Raw genomic sequence first — 16,144 nt, forward strand, 5'->3', positions numbered from 1 at the left:
AACTCTATAATAGAAGTCAATATTGTCATCATAGGCATACAATCTCTTTTATTATTACTGTGCAGTTATTCAATTATAATTATGTCAAATCATGATTTAATTTTCTCTTTTCTTTTCTTTTTAACTTTTGTAATCAATAGCTGTCAGCTCCTGTGGGAACCAACTTTACTATTATTCAATGAGACACCTCAGAGTTAGTGAATAAAGGTAGATAAATTATCCACCCTGTGACTGTTATCCAATCCTTATTTTCCGGGCTAATTCAGTCAGACACAGCTGTCGGAAGCAAATTAATTTACTCGCAAAGACTGTCAATATCAATTAAGTGAGGAATAAAAGCTTTGTTTTTATCCTTTCAGCAAATCCCGACGCTGAGTGAAAGTGCTGTTCTCCTGTTGCTATAGTAATAGCGGACACTGCCCCCTATTTTAGACTTGTTTTCTGGTTGCTGTTGCCATGGGATTTGCATCTCTCTCTCTCTCTCTCTCTCTCCCTCTCTCCCTCCATACCTGCTGTTATCCTACCACCTCACCTCCGCTCCCTGGATCCTGCACCCCTCCTTGTCTTACCATTCCTCCATCTGATTTGCTGAGTTGCATCTCTGTGACAATATCATTTTGCCAAAACCAATGGGCTTATTTCCACTTCTGCTGAATTTGCATATTGACACTAGCGTCTAGCCTCTGTTAGATTCCACAGAGCAACATGTCTGTGTATTGACTGAAAGTCGGGAAACATCCAACTTGCATTGATTGTACATAATCACTTTATCCAGGAGTTGTTTCCAGACAAAGGGAAACATGTCCTTTGAATAACGTTAATCTACACAAACTCTTTGTAGATAATATTGAATTTGAGTAAAACGTTTTGTATACTGTGACACACACAAGTCCATCTGTGTTAATCTGAGTCATAAAGGGATAGCCCTGTCACAGAGGAGCCATTCAGCAAAATGCCCACTGAGTGGTAGCTACCGTGAGTGGAGCTTTGAGAGATGTGTAGAAAGGCAACCTGATGCAATCTAGATAAATGTGGTTGTAATGGAGACCAGATTGAGATAGTAGCTGGAGAAGTTGGAGGGTCTCCCAGGAAATCGCTGACTGCTCTCTCTGTCTGTATTAATTGGTCCACTGAGGGCTTCCTGTTTGCGCATCATGAGAGAAATCCAAGGTGTTCATGACAGCACCGCTGCATTTCCCCCTTGTCTCCACTATTAAGTACAATTTCCTTTGTCATTATTTGGGAAAAGATGTAAAATGTGCAAATGAAGCTTCAAAATACCTTTAATTCTCCCTCTTGCATTAGATAATCCAATGGGCTTAGTGTCTTAGAGCAAAACCCGGTTGATCTAAATTTCTCAGGTTGTTAAAACATCAGGGAGTGAAGGGAAAGCCATTAAACTTGGGATGTAACTGGATTTCAGATCTTTATTATTATTATATAATTAAATTGTACTTTATAAATACGGTACGTAAGGCTGTCCACCAGTTGATACCCACAATCATTGTCTGAATATTGTGTACGAGCCCAGAAGTCAGAAAAGTGGATGCTGCATGCCAAGTGCACGTATGGCACGTTAGTAGGGGTTACACCATCATTTCATCATCATCTCTCTCAGAATTTATTGTCCTCAACTTTTGCCCCTCTTTGAACATGCGATGAAAACATGGAATTCAGTTACAACTTGTGAATGGGAGCCTCTCGGAGGGGATTTGCGGATTGTGTTTGTGTGTGTTCAGCCTGCAAATCACTCCCATTTGTTTCCATGTTTGGCACAAAAACAGTTAATCGAGTCTCAAAAAAGGTGACGAGCATAATAAAAATTTCATTCATGCATGTTATCTAGGCTGAGTTAATCTGCATTCAGCCATGACAGATCTGAACCTGTCAGTCGCAGGGTGTTTATTCACTATTCCTCAAGGACTTCATGGTAAATTAGAGGTGTTTGATATAAAGGACCACAGCGTCGGCTTTGTCCTCCTTTGGGATGTGACAGCTTGTATAGGACATCACTCCTAACTAGCTCTAAGTCCTAAAGGTGTCTTGAATGAAGGCCATACAAAGCTCGGCATACATAGACCTGGCATGAAAAAAAACTGAACTCCCTGTTGTAAAAGTTTACTTTAGTATCAACAGGTCAGTAGATTGTAAGATATTGTTGATGGAGTTAACAAAAATAACAGCAGAATAATCAAGAGTGTAAAATACTAATCGAGGGTTGCAGATTTGTACTCAAACTTACTTCGTGCATCACTTGTCCTTTGCAAAATCGTAGCTCTTTAAGCAAACAAGTCCCAAATGGTTCCTCAGTGTCATTCGCAGCACTCAGCCTGTGTCATGCTGCCCTGCAGAGCCATGTAACCTCCAGAGACTCAGCGTCTATCACTTCTGAGCTTTACACAGCCGATAGTCTTTCAGGCCATATGGTTCATGCTCATAACACAATTTATACTGTTCACTCAACAGAGATTAACGTAACAGCTGCTCAACTTTATTTCATATTTAAACTTTAAATGTGGTTTATTATGGTTATTTACCAGTCTCCTTTCAAAAGTAATGCTTCTTTATGAGGGGTTCCCAACCACCGGGCCGTGAACCTGCCTTGGGTCCCAGTAGGAACTAAGGGGGCAGATGCAGTTTCCATTTATGTACTGCATTGTGTTTTTAGTACAAAAGCATGATTTTTTTATATTCCATTTCGTTTTAGCCATACAGGTGAGCCTTTTATTTAGAGTGACTTAATATCAATTCAAATGCACATATAGGTCCCACGTCACCCAACTTACAAGCAAACAAATAAACTTAACTTAGGGCAAAGATCAACACCATAGTACCCTAACAGTGTTCCTCAAAATAGCCAAGTTGAAGATGAGGTTTAGTGGCTCTGTGGAACTTCTGTGTAGTGCTGGAAGTCAGGTGTTAGTTTATGTCTGCGGACACCATTTCTAAACTAGCGTTAGCTACTGTTGCTCTCTCTTAGCGGAGCGGAGAGAGGCACTGAGACGAGGCACTCAAGAACAAGCATGAAGTCACATCCTTTGGACTGTCACAGAAAATCTGACCCGAGTTCTTCACAAAGAAATCCACAGTCCAGCGGCAAAAAACAACTTAAACAAATCATCCACCTTGCTTATGTAGGCAACAGGGAGAGATGGCGGAGCGCTCACTTATCACGTAACAATCAGCTCACATAATGGCCAATAAAAAAGTGATTAATACATTTACATTGATACAAAGTATTGCACAGAATCCCTTTAATAATGACCAATCCTTTCTGATGCACTTTCTTTAATATGTATTTTACTCTATACTAGGACTGAACACATACAGTATGATACTTGCAGAAGCATCAAGTTTTCACACTGCAATGATATTGGAAAGTACTCCCCTTTGATGGCTGATAAAAAGAACAATATTCCACTCTGGGGTGCAGTTGTGGCATCCACAATCTATGTTTTTGTTGGCCTCATTAGGTCAGCGCTGGTGCTTATCCTTATTTTCCCCTCTGGATATTTTTCAGATAGCATTGTTGTGCTTGCCATGAAATCCGCAAAAACATGTTTCGTGTATTGTAATTTAATGATTTGTATGCATTGTGAGAACCCTATTTTGAATTAACGGCTGTCATATTAAATCGCCTTCAAAGGGAGCGACGATGATTTGTTCAAAGCGTGCAAACATTAAGAGTGAATTTCACAAGTGGATCAGATGCATTTAGTGAAAGCTTCTTTCATCTGCCGTGTGTGTGTGTGCGTGTGTGTGTGCGTGTGTGTGTGTGCGCGTGTGTGTGTGGGCATGTTTGGGGCTGGGCAGGAGATATTTCTCTTTAATCTCCTAAATTACGCTGAACTCACATGTGGATACGAAAACTTATAAATTTCAAATGTCTAGCGCTGAGATGTTATGAAGGATGTGCGAGTGGAAGTGTCTGACAGCTGATGCTATAATCTCTCCCTCTGAGCTGAGACACATCTCCATTTCATCAGAAATTTTCTAAGGTTGTTTTCAGACAAGGTTAATATCCCCCATTAATATTGACAAAACACATGTGAGACATGTAGTAATTAATTCACACCCCAACTGTCTTATTTGTGCTCCAAAGGCCGGCCTGTGTGTGTGAGAGTGAGGGGAGATCACCCTCGGCTCATTAATATTTCACCAACAATAAGGCTGGGTGTCACTCACGCTCATCATCACTACGGTAATGAGCTCACACTGCCCTCTTAAAGATCTGTTTATTATGCAGCCGGGCGCGCCAGAGACTCAAAGATACTGAATGGCACGATGTGTGAAAATCTCTCCCAAGGTCAGAGACGCGCAAATGTTGTGAATGTTGTCAATGAAGCTGCAGGGAGACAGACAGAGTCGTCTCTCGAGCTATAAGAAGGAACCTTTACCTGACAGAGGGTGAAGTGGAGGTTCATTTCAATAAATATCGCAAAACATCACATTTTTCTCTTCAAACTGTGAAATTAAAAGTGCTGAATCTAATCGGTACCTGTCAGGGGTAAGGTGTGTTTATATGATTACCTACATGTCTGTTAAACATTCTCACTGATCCCTGCATAAATTATTAGTCATATATCATCATCTATCTGCATGTGTGCCGAACCGGGAGCATGAGAGGAGACACACTGTGTGAATGTTTTTATGTAGGAACTTGTTTATGGGGACTTCTTCTCCTTGAGATGTGTTTTTTTTTTTTGTACATGATTTAAAATTTCCCAATGTTGAATCATGCATGTTAACTCGTATGTAATTTCACTTCATGTTTTTTTATTTTCATGTGGACCACCTAGTTCGGAGCGAGCCATATAATTAATTACAGCGTGCCAGAAATACATACACAGGGTTTGATTTCAATAGAAACATCAGTAGATAACCAGAGTTAACGAGCCAATTAACTAACTAAACCACCTGACTGTAGTTATGTAAATAGGGAAGAGTCTTAAAGGGAACACCTATTGTGTGCTCTTGTTTAAAAGGAACTGCTAGCAGCTCATTAGGAGATTATTTAAAGAAAGCTGGTAATTAGTGACTTGTTTTGCCAGAAACGGTAATTAAGGAAGCAAGAACTTGTTTGTAGCTGAATGTCCTCAGTTTAGCCAGTTTGTCAGCAACAAATGAATTTATCAGACAAACAAAGCCACAGATGCTTCATATATATATATACATATATATATATATTTATTAGATGGTAGTTTTACAATATCATTACAGGGCTATTATTTATGAATTTTGTTAAAATGCAAATAAAGTTTTTCTTAGCATATTTATATAAAATACAAACATAAATGCTGTTTAATCTGCCCTTGGAACAATATGTAGAGTGATATTAAAGGTGCACTATGTAATGTTGGGGAATAACTTTTAATCAGAAGAGAAAAATCTTCATATACTGATTAACAGAATAAACAAACAATATGTTACTTATATTTGCAGGACCCTTCTAGCTTCACACAGCATTGTGGACACCTTATTCCCCTCTGAGGACATCTTGTTTATTCAGTTATGGAAATATATCAAAGAACTATTTCTGAGTTTGTATTATTATGACCTCAAAATTTTAAATGTTTTATTTCTGAATTTGAATTTCTTTTCCAAAACTACAAAGTGCACCTTTAACATTTGTATTGTAAAAATCTGACAAAACATCACATAAAAGTATTTGGCACCAGGTAATGTTCACTGAATAAGTAACACATGACTCCTTTAAAATATTTTAGAATATTTTCTACTAAAATGTGTTTACTGTTTAGCGTTTTTAAATATTGAGAGGTGACTTTATCACCTGAGAAAAGTTAACAAACTCAAGAGAAAAAGTACAAATGTATCAAAAAGGAGAAAAAAAGAGGCATCGGTTAGAGTGATAACACTGCATGCATAGATCAGCTTCACCGGTTTGAGCTTATATGAAGTAAGTGTTCCTCCTGAAGCCTCAAAAATCATATAATCAATATTAACATTTTGGTAACAGAAGTGATTGATCTAACTGGGATCCATTGGCAGCTTGCTCAATCTATTGTCCTTCTCACAGCGGCTGAAACATAAATACAACTCTTAAAATTCTTTAGTCATTACTAAGCCCTCATTTGCACAAAGGCATCAGGCTTTTTATAAGAGCCCCAGATTATTCATCTCTTCAAATGTCCATCCGTCACACATCAGGTTGTGTGTTGTCGACTCCAGCTGCGGCTCCGGCAGGGAGCAGCTCATCAGGTTGGCTCGCAGGTGTCTGGGTGCTCGCTCAGTCAAAATCTGTCACCCAGTGGTCCCTCAGCTCATGAACTGCGTGTAGCCCTCGGCACCCGTTACTATGACATCCATCCAGATCCTCATGGCCTCCGGGGACGGGGCCACCATGTAGTAGAGGCGGTCGTGGGTTTTCACACAGAAGGTCAAAGACGGGTTCGGGCTCTGGAGGATCGCAGAAGGAGAGAGGGGAGACTTTTTAGACCGAAGGCTGCACCTGTTGCATGTTTCTCCTCAGAGACATTAGTCAAAACAACTGAATATATAACAGTGTGTAAAATTAAGAAAAAAAGAACAAAATATATAGACCCATCCATGCCTCTAAAATGAGCTCCGAATTGAAAACATTCTTCTTTTTTTTTTGCTGCGGACAAACAGCAGAACCTCTGACAATATTTTCACAGTGAATATAAATTATGAGTGACTAGAAATGTTGCCTTTTTTTTAAATAAGCATATCTGCCATTTCAATACAAAATTATACATGAAACAAGTTCAAGATCTTTACCTATAAATGATGCTTCTTAGGACAGAATCAGTATTTACATTTTGCCCAGCATAAATAAGTAGTATTGTGGAATTTAACCCTTCAGATTTTATCCCATTATGGTTTTTAATAAAGTAAAACATCCATGCAAAAAAGTATAAAATCACAGATGAAGTTCTGAATTGTAAGTAACAGAAAAAAGAGAGCGTGGGTTACCTTAGTGGCACTGCGGAGGTGATCGTAATAAACCTCTTCAATCGCCTGAAAGTAAATGAGCCCTTTCAGCTTGGTCTCATGCTTGTCTGAGCGGAGAGAAAAGAAAAAAGAAACATATTAAGATACATTACATTATGTCTCGCACTGATGCAAGACCTCTGTCAGCCCTGGCAGGAGACGGTACAATCATCAGGCGATGTGGGGAAACATTTGATGTTTGTTTTCGGTCAAATAATGATAGACTGTTTTATTCAAACAAATATTTCTTATTATTCTTGGACCCAGGGTCACACCTGTGGAGAAGTATTCTAGATGGACATGTGGCCTTACATTTTCAATTACATTTAAGCTTTTTTATCCTGGGGCCAACAAAGAATAATCTGAAATGTCAAAATAAGATGCACAATTCTGTCTGCCCCTAAAATATCTGTTTAGCGATAAATGTTTCACGAATGCTCATAGAAAATGGAAACCCACCCCTGACAGATAGAGTGTTGTGGATGATGTGGGTGAGTCGTAGTAAATCCAGATGGATAAAGCATCAGGAGGGAAGTAAAAGTTGTACAAGGAAAGACTGATGTCAACGAAGCTGGCTAAAATAAATAAATAAATATTTTTTGCTTTTGGACAAATGTTCCTCTTCCTTCTGTGAGCGATAAATTGAATAAAACAATTCAGTAAGCCTGTAATCGTCTGAGGGTCGGAACAATTTTAAAGTGAGAAGCAGATATATTTGAGTGGATCGGGAATCAGATGTGGTGTCAGATATTATAGATATTGTATTACTTTGCTCGCTCATGGTGATCTTGATTTGGTGACCTGTTGCATGTGACTGTGGACAAATCTCCAGCACAGCTGTGGAGTGTCTGATAATTGTGGAATGTTTTTAATAAATCAATGCAGAGATAAAAAAAAAAATGTGTGAGGGAATTACTATTTTTTATTGAAATAACACATTATAATAACTATCATTAATAGATGGTAAGTGTAAAGTTAATTAACCTTTAGTTAATAGTTATGACTGTTAACAAACAATGAAATACTTTAGAAAGAATTTAATAGTTTGTTAACTGTGAAATAACTATTTACTAAAAAACTATGCATTTACCATTTATTAATGATGGTTATTATTTTATACTAGTACTCCACCACAATTCAGAGGCAAATATTATACCATTTACTTCTCTACATTTATTTGACAACTTCAGTTAAATGATGATGTAATATTGTAGATGAAAATATAAATGTTATTGATCCATGAGAAGAGATTCACGAGCTACCCAGCAAAGTACAAGGTAGTTCAACCGCATTTACCAGCTTCAACATTAAAGTGATGAACACACTAATGCATCAATAATTATAAAACAATAATTCATATATTATTCTGCATAATAAATGCTTTTAAAGTATATTTGATCCTTACACTTTTGTACTTATAATACTTAAAACGTGACGTAATTTACTTGTAACAGAGTATTTCTACACTGTGGTGTTACTCATTTTTATTAAAGAACAAGATCTGTGTACTTCTTCCACTGCTGTTGTAGAGTAAGGAGGAACAAAACTCAAATCTAGATGGAGAAAGAAAGCCGACACAAAAACAAGGAGAAAGGTGTTAAGTCTTTTTCCCAGCAACACATACCCCATGAATAGGTATGAGCAGCACTGTGTCACAGTAAAAGTTAATTAAAAGTGGGAGTCTATTTCAAGCTATGCCTCAAGTCTTTACCATCCTATTAATTTGACTTGTTTTCTTCACTCCTACTTTGTCTCTGTGGTTTTTGTAGCCTTTTCCCTGCCGGCGAGGTTCACTTCCTGAGATCTTTTGTAAATCATAAAAAGAAAAGCCCTTTTTTTTTTTTGTACGTATATCACATTTGATCTGATTTCCCTTTAAGCAGGTCAGACCTTCTGTCCGGTCCTTTGGACTGCTCTTCTCTATTCACAGCATATCTTGAAGCATCTTAAAGTCACTCTGTGCTGAGGCGTTCGGTCGTTATGATTCAAGGAAACCTGAGGATGAAAACTCAGCGGACGCACTCGCTGGGCTGATTCTCTAGTTTGGGGCTAAACTAAAGGCATTAAAGTGTGAAAGAGACTTTTCTCACATGTTGTCTTCAAATAAAATCAATTTAAAGAGTTTCTGAATTCCGCTCTTGTTCAAACAAACAGTGGTCTCTGCGTCTCTTCCCTCCACACTGGAGAAGAAACAAACATCCAGCAACAATTAAAGGCAATCTTCTGAAATACGTCTGACACTTTCTCCTGCTTTCCCCTTTTCCCATAAGTCAAATCTGCTTAGTAATGAGATAAATGTTTTTGAAATGTGAGTTTCGTTTTATTAGTCACGAACAAGCCAGGAGCTAGCCTCCTCCCCAAGAAAAACACATCCAGAGAAAGTATTGCATCTTATTTCATCACCATCATCACCATCATCTTCGTCAGGAGTAAGAGGGTGAAAAGGCTAGGCAAGTGAGTGGAGAGAGAGGGGGGGAGCAGGGAGAACAGGGGCGACAGTAATGAAAATATCCCTGGATTCTATTTTGAACTTGATTGTAAAATAATGTCTCAAATATGAGCTCGTGAATTATTCAGAAAACTAACTGTGCTCGTTTCAAAGTCGGGGGACAGTCTGATAGACGCGAATTACAAACTGACTTCGGCCTTAACACACAAGAACAAGGCGGAAAATTCCACTTAGTGCAGCTTTAATTAGTGTTTGGTTCCAGATGAATAAACGCTACGTGGGACAGAAGTCGGGTTTTATTGAAAAACACAGCAAAGAGAGCGACGTGTTCATTCTTCAGAGGGGCCTCAGCACTGCTGTCGGCTGAAATGAATAAATCAGGTCCGGGCCTCGTGTACACCAACTTCTCTACATAAAGTTCTGAGTTTATGAATACTATATATGAGTGGTTTCTTATGTGAGCAAATTGGTTTGCTTTAATCTGAAGCCCCTGAAGGACAACGCCTGATTTGGACGAGCCAAGCAGAACTTTGAACACAATAGATTCCTTTATAGTGGATCCAAAGAAGTTAATATAAGTGATGCTTTCAGTCCTTTATCCTGTGAAGTCCTGTTGGTGCAGAGGACACCGAGTAGAGGCTGTGACTTTGACACCTCAAAGGCACCGTGGAAGTTTTCTTTATCTAAAATAGAGTTTGTAAATTTGCAGATTCTGAAATGGACTTTGGTAGGCAATCTCAAAATATTACAAGCCAGAAGTGCAGTCAGCTGCTCAAAAAACTACAAAACATACTAACAACACATCTGGTACTCGCTTTATGTAGTGATGTGTCTGATCTTTATCAGTCTCAACACATTAATAATATCATGAGTGATGTTCTCAGGGTGACAAACTGTTCCTACAGACGTGGCCCTTCTGTTAGAGACGAGCTGGTAGAGAAAGGGAACAGTCAAAAAGAAAACCTGCAGGTTCATGTAGATGAATGAATGCTGCATGTAACTGCAAAAGGTCAGCAACAAGAATAAAAAGCTAAATGATGTGCCAACAGAACAGGAAAATATCACTTGGCAAGATTTTTTAAAACAAGTAAAAAATAACTGGTCTCAAAGAACCCAGAGACGTCTTAAAAAACGGGTGCAGCTACACTTAAAACAAATTCATTTGTTAAGATATAAAGAAAAGATTTAACAAAGCTCATGACATTGTCTTGAAATAAGGTTATACGTTTAGGAATTAAATTTTTAAACCAGTACAGCTACACAAATATTAACAAATAACATTAAATGTAACAGTAATTTAATAAAGTTCTAATAATAGACAACAAACACCCTGACAGTTTATTAAGGATTATTGGATTGACTATCGGATCAGTCAGTACACAAAGTTCTGTTCCTAACGTGAAGAAATAAAAAGAATATGAAATAAGCTTGAAATAAGAAATTCTGATTTGGGCTCAGTGGTTTTAAGCTTGTCTGTGTTGATCGCTCTGCTTTGTTATTTTGGGAAATCTAGTTTCAAGCATGAACCAGTAAAGAAATCTCATTAACAAGTTTTAACATCATTTTAAGATAATTAAGAGCTTGAAACAACTGAAATGCTCTAATACAATAACTGCCTGGTAAGAAGAAATATCCTCAAAAAACAAGCATACATTCCTGTGATGTGAGGCATCTTACTCAGATTTTGCTTTTGGTAGAATGGCCTGATCATACTGAAGAAGAAGCGTTTCTCAAACTAAAGAGGGACAACATACAAAAAACAATCCATTACTGTAACATTACATATAAAGTGTATCGCCTCACGTGTCCCTGTAAATGTTTTATATTGGACGCAGCGAAGGACAGCTGAAAGACAGGCTGAGTGATCGATGCTTTCTCCAAATTAAAATGAGGGGGAAAAAATGTCCCCCTTTTTATAAACATAACCATAATCTAATAAACGTAAGTACATTTCAATGGGGCTCCATCATTCTGAGTGAAATGATTTGTGTAGTCATTTTATGATTTTTTTTATTTCTGGGATATCAATATTGAGATGCCATTGTGATGTCTGCGTTTTCTGTGTTTTCAGGTTACTTTATCATGTGATTCATTATTGTTTATGGAGTACCAGGTGTATGTACAGTGTCTTTGCTATGTCACCCTGATGTCGACCTGTTGGCACTGGCACAATATAACTCTTCTCCTTGTTCTGAAGAACGTTTTCTTTTCTCTGATCAGGTTTTTCATCTTTAAGTTCCCTCTGGACTTACTGCATCTACAACAGAGCGAGCACTTTTTGTTAATATTTGGACATTTTGAAATTTTTTCCTCTCCAGGTGCTCGCCTCAGTGTGTGTTTCTATAGTGACACAACAATTAAATCATCAAGTAAATAAGAGTTCACAGGGGCACCAGATCATGAGATAGGTTTGCTTTAAAAGGCATCAATACCGACTCTGAACTGAGGAAGGCTGGTTTCTCTTTCTCACTGAAATGAATTGTAACACAACTGGAAGTTATATAGGTCTCTGAGTAAAGAAAGCTCAGTTAACAAATGAACAGATATCCCCTCATATCGCAGCTGAAGAGTCACTGTGTCCTCACCAACGTAATAAGCGAAGTTCCTCTTGAGACGGTCGAAAACGAACCAGCGTTTCTTCCACGATTTGATCTTGCCACCCATCTTCACCAGGTGGCCCTTGCACATCTTCTCTGTGAGGATGACGAAGGGGCAGGTGTCTATGCTGTGGCCTGACGACTCCACGTGGGCGCGCAGGTCAAACTCCTCCTTGCGGTTTGGCAGGTAGCGCGTCATTGGACGGGCCTGTGAGGAAAGTATCACATTGTTTAACACTGTGAACCAAGTGGTGTGAGGGGGTGAAGATATGGGAGCTGTTTTAAGTCTCAAGTGTTCATAAGTCAAGCCAAGATGCAAATATTTCATTTTTCATGTTCATGTTTCATGTCTCAGTGCTAGCCATCAAAACGGCATTTTCTTTCAGAGCTGTTTTCTGCATGGAGTCCTTTTAATAAATAAATATGTGATATGTCTTATTTATTCTTTAATATTCTCAAAACATGAGACATCTGCTTTTTATCAAATCAATCTCTTGGCAGAAATGAAATATAATAATAATTTTTATGTTTTCATTAATGCATAATCATATGAAACTAAGAATTGTTGTGTTTCAGCGAGTCTTTAGTCTCTACAGAGGGAGCAGGTCCTCCTCCACAGACTCTACTATGTTTCTACAGTAGCCCAGAACAGACAAACCAAACACTCGCTCAAGAAAGGAGCTTTCGTGTTTTATGTATTTTTAGCAACTTCATCACTAAATCCCACACTTGAACTTTAAATCTGCATTTATTTACAATTTTTTGGCCACTTGGGGGCAGTAGACACAAGTAGAGGACACGTTTTAAACACAGCACAGACATATTAAATCCATATGTTGAACTTGTTAGTAAACATTTGTTTAAATCCTGATACAGACCAACATTAGTATTTATCTGGAGTCATGGTTCTGTCCACCTGATGAATGTGAGCCCAATTTTCACTCGACTTTTAGCTCTTTTTTGGTCTCCACCGCCCCCTGTCCATGTCCACCTCTTTGGCTACAAAATACTTCAATCCTCCAGTATTTTAATTAGATGTAACAATGCCTACATGTATATCCCCGTCAAATAAACTGATAAATAAATAAAATGTGTTCATCAGCTAGTTGCTGCATTTGTCTGTCTTCTGTTTCATGATTAGCAGGTGTACTGTGGGTTTATCTGAGCTTATTAGCAGAAAACAGCTGCCTGCTGAGCGACGAGGCTGAAAAAATAAATGGTAAAATTACATCTGTTATAGCCAAAACAATTACCTAAAAAACTCTAAGGGCAGAAACATGGTCTTCGCAAGAACGCAAATGTGATGCAGGCATTTTAAGCTACGCAGATTTTCAGGTGTTGTTGTGTTCTGGAGTGTGTCACCTGAAAATCGTAACGCAGTCTGGGCATTTTAGCATGAAACAAAAAACAGAAGCAGAGTCCATCTGTTTGAGTCCACCAAAACAACCATGGCTGAGCAGTTTGACGAAGCTCTAGCTGAACATGTCCGTGTGCATCTGCACGTTATGACACTTAGTCACCTCTTCTCTTTGTTTACAACTGTGGTCATGGAATCGTTCTCATTAGCTCTTTATCGCCATTTTGAAGATTTAGGTTTGTTACCTCCACCTGTGCTTCAGAGGGCACGTTTAATATGTTTGCTGGGGACTCGCATTTGTAACAGCTGTGCCAGGTGTTGTCATATGGACCATGTGTCTGCCTTAAAAAAGGCTCTGTGACCTGAGGGGAACTGTAGAGTTGAGTGACAATAATGATAATGACACCTTTCTTGTTATACATACTAATTTGATCGTTGGTAAAATTAAAAAAAATTAAAAAAACTGATTATAGCAGCTTTAAGAACAAAGACAGCTCTGATAATAAGTGATCTCAGAGTGTTTGTTTGCACACAGTGCTCGTGCCACAGATGACTGGTAATTAAATACAATCAGTCAGGATTAAAGCTTTAATTATGTGTACATTATATTTCTTTGTGCACCCCCCCTCCATTTCTCTCTGTGTTCTTCCTCTCCGCCCTCCTCTCCATTCTCTCCCCTTTCTCTCCCTTCCCTAACAATCTTTGATCTCCCCCCTACACCCACTTTACTGTCTCGCCTCTCATCCTCTCTCCCCCAAGTCTCCCTCCCTCCCCTTCCCTCCTCTCTCTTCTCCTTCCCGCCGCCCGTCTCCTCCCGCTGCTCCACTGACCTGGGAGAAGTGTTTCTCTCTCATCTTCACCTCCTCCTCCACCAGCCTCTGCCTGTGGGCCGTCTCATCCAGAAGCCTCCTCTCGGCCTCCTCTCGCCTCCTCCTCTCCTCCTCCAACATCTGCCGCCGAGCCTGCACCTCCCTCTCCTGGGAGCGTCGGGAGAGGAGACAGAGGAACAGATGGAGAGGAGAGAGGAGAAAATAACAGGGGGGGGGGGGAAACAGAGACGGGGACAATATGTAAATTTTAGGCAAATATTGCAATACAAAGTGAACGACTGTCAGAAGAGGCTCGTGAGGATACAAGTCCCAATCCAGGGTTTTGTAAAATATATCCCTTAAGTCTGTATATAGAGGGGGAAGCTTTGCTGATGTAAAATGATCCTTTGCAGCTTTCAGACACTTACACACAGGCTGACTTTGTTTCAACATGTCGAAATAATACAAAGGTAAATAAACTACCTCGTTTCACCACACCTTGAGCTCAGGGATCACTTTGAGAGAGTTAGACAAGAGAGACATGAGACTCTTGTGATAATTCAAAGGTTATTGTTCATCAACTCTCAGATTTATGTTCGATGATGATAGGATCACGTCATATTATTGCTTTACTAAATCTGTGGTACAGAAACGAATGATTTTTACACAAAATGTTGCTAAAAAACTATAAAATTGGGTCATTAAATAATTTTTTGTGTGTAGAGTTTTTATTCTGATGAAATGCTGAACAGTGAAACTTATAAAAGTGTGTTGCAATGAACATGCATTTGATTATTTCATAGGTGATTTGCATACATTCGCCACATCAAGTCATACAGTATAATGACATGTTGTCATTGTGCATCTTTTGTTCATGAGTTCATCTGGTTGCCTTTTCACTAATAATTGAGTGTAATTGTTACACTTTTTTATCTATTTATGGTTACAGATGTTTTCCCTCAAATTTCTATAGATAGCTGTTGGGATATGATAATTGTGTCGTGAAAATCTGACATTGTGACAGCCCTAGTCCCCACCGCATTTTTTTATTGGCTGACTTTGTGTTTTTAAAAGCATATTTTCTTAAAAGTGTCCTGAAAAGTAGCGAGCACCATGAAATGTTACTTAACAAATGAAAGTGGCAGACTAACATGCACTGCTGCTCTCGTTATTTTGCATTTTAGTATTTTCATACTGTTGATCTACTTCTAATACTGATCCCGGCATTGCACTGCCTAAAATCATAAATATTGAAGACCAATAAAAAAATGTCTCTTCATCTGAGTCCTTATGTCCCCAAAACTTGGTGACGCTCTTGGTATTCTGAGCACTGAAAACTGTTTACATATGTTCTAATAGAAAGCAGTCATTACTCTGGAGGTGTAAGGGGCGGCAACTAATAATTACTTTCTGTAACACTCTGTAACAACCAACATCAACATCAAGAAAGGGTAAATGAATAGTTAATGAAACATTAGTTACTTTGCTGTTGAAATGAAGTGCTTTATAAGACATCAATAAGCAATTGTTAATTGTAATGTTGAAACTGGTGTTTATAACACTTAAATACTTAAATACTGTGTAGTAGATCTATACTACTAACTACATTTTAATTAACTATAAATTTACCATTTATTGATAATGGTTGTTATTAAGTGTTACCTTTTTTCCATTATCGATTAATTTTATAATTAATTTTGCTTATAAAATGTTAGGCAACAGCAAAAAAAGGGCTGGTCATATTATCCCACAACCACACAGATTGTTGTTTTATTCGACTAACAGCCCAAAACCTAAAGATATTAAGATTATTATCATATATGAGACAGAAATGCAGCAATTCTTCACATTTAAAAAGGGGGCATTGTCAAATTTGGGTGCAATGTTGTTTGATTAATTTTCTGTCAACCTGGTTTATCGGTGTAACTCTGGTTGAAACCTTAAATAAAGTGATGGGATA

At 38.4% G+C, this 16,144-nt stretch overlaps 1 protein-coding gene across 4 annotated transcripts in view; it reads right to left on the minus strand.

Annotated features, from left to right (window-relative positions):
- Positions 1–5,206: 5,206 nt before the first annotated feature.
- phldb1a (pleckstrin homology-like domain, family B, member 1a) overlaps positions 5,207–16,144 on the minus strand; it is a 31,076-nt gene continuing 20,138 nt past the window's right edge. For all 4 annotated transcript variants that reach the window (XM_073478773.1, XM_073478775.1, XM_073478774.1 and 1 more), the window contains 4 exons: positions 14,206–14,352; positions 12,007–12,226; positions 6,955–7,040; positions 5,207–6,417 (listed from right to left, as the gene is read on the minus strand). In XM_073478773.1, the coding sequence (XP_073334874.1) occupies positions 6,277–6,417; positions 6,955–7,040; positions 12,007–12,226; positions 14,206–14,352 (594 nt within the window). In that variant the 3' untranslated portion in view covers positions 5,207–6,276. The remainder of the gene's footprint in view (positions 6,418–6,954; positions 7,041–12,006; positions 12,227–14,205; positions 14,353–16,144) is intronic.

The sequence above is a fragment of the Pagrus major genome, chromosome 13 (genome assembly GCF_040436345.1).
Source record: "Pagrus major chromosome 13, Pma_NU_1.0".
Lineage (NCBI taxonomy): Eukaryota > Metazoa > Chordata > Actinopteri > Spariformes > Sparidae > Pagrus > Pagrus major.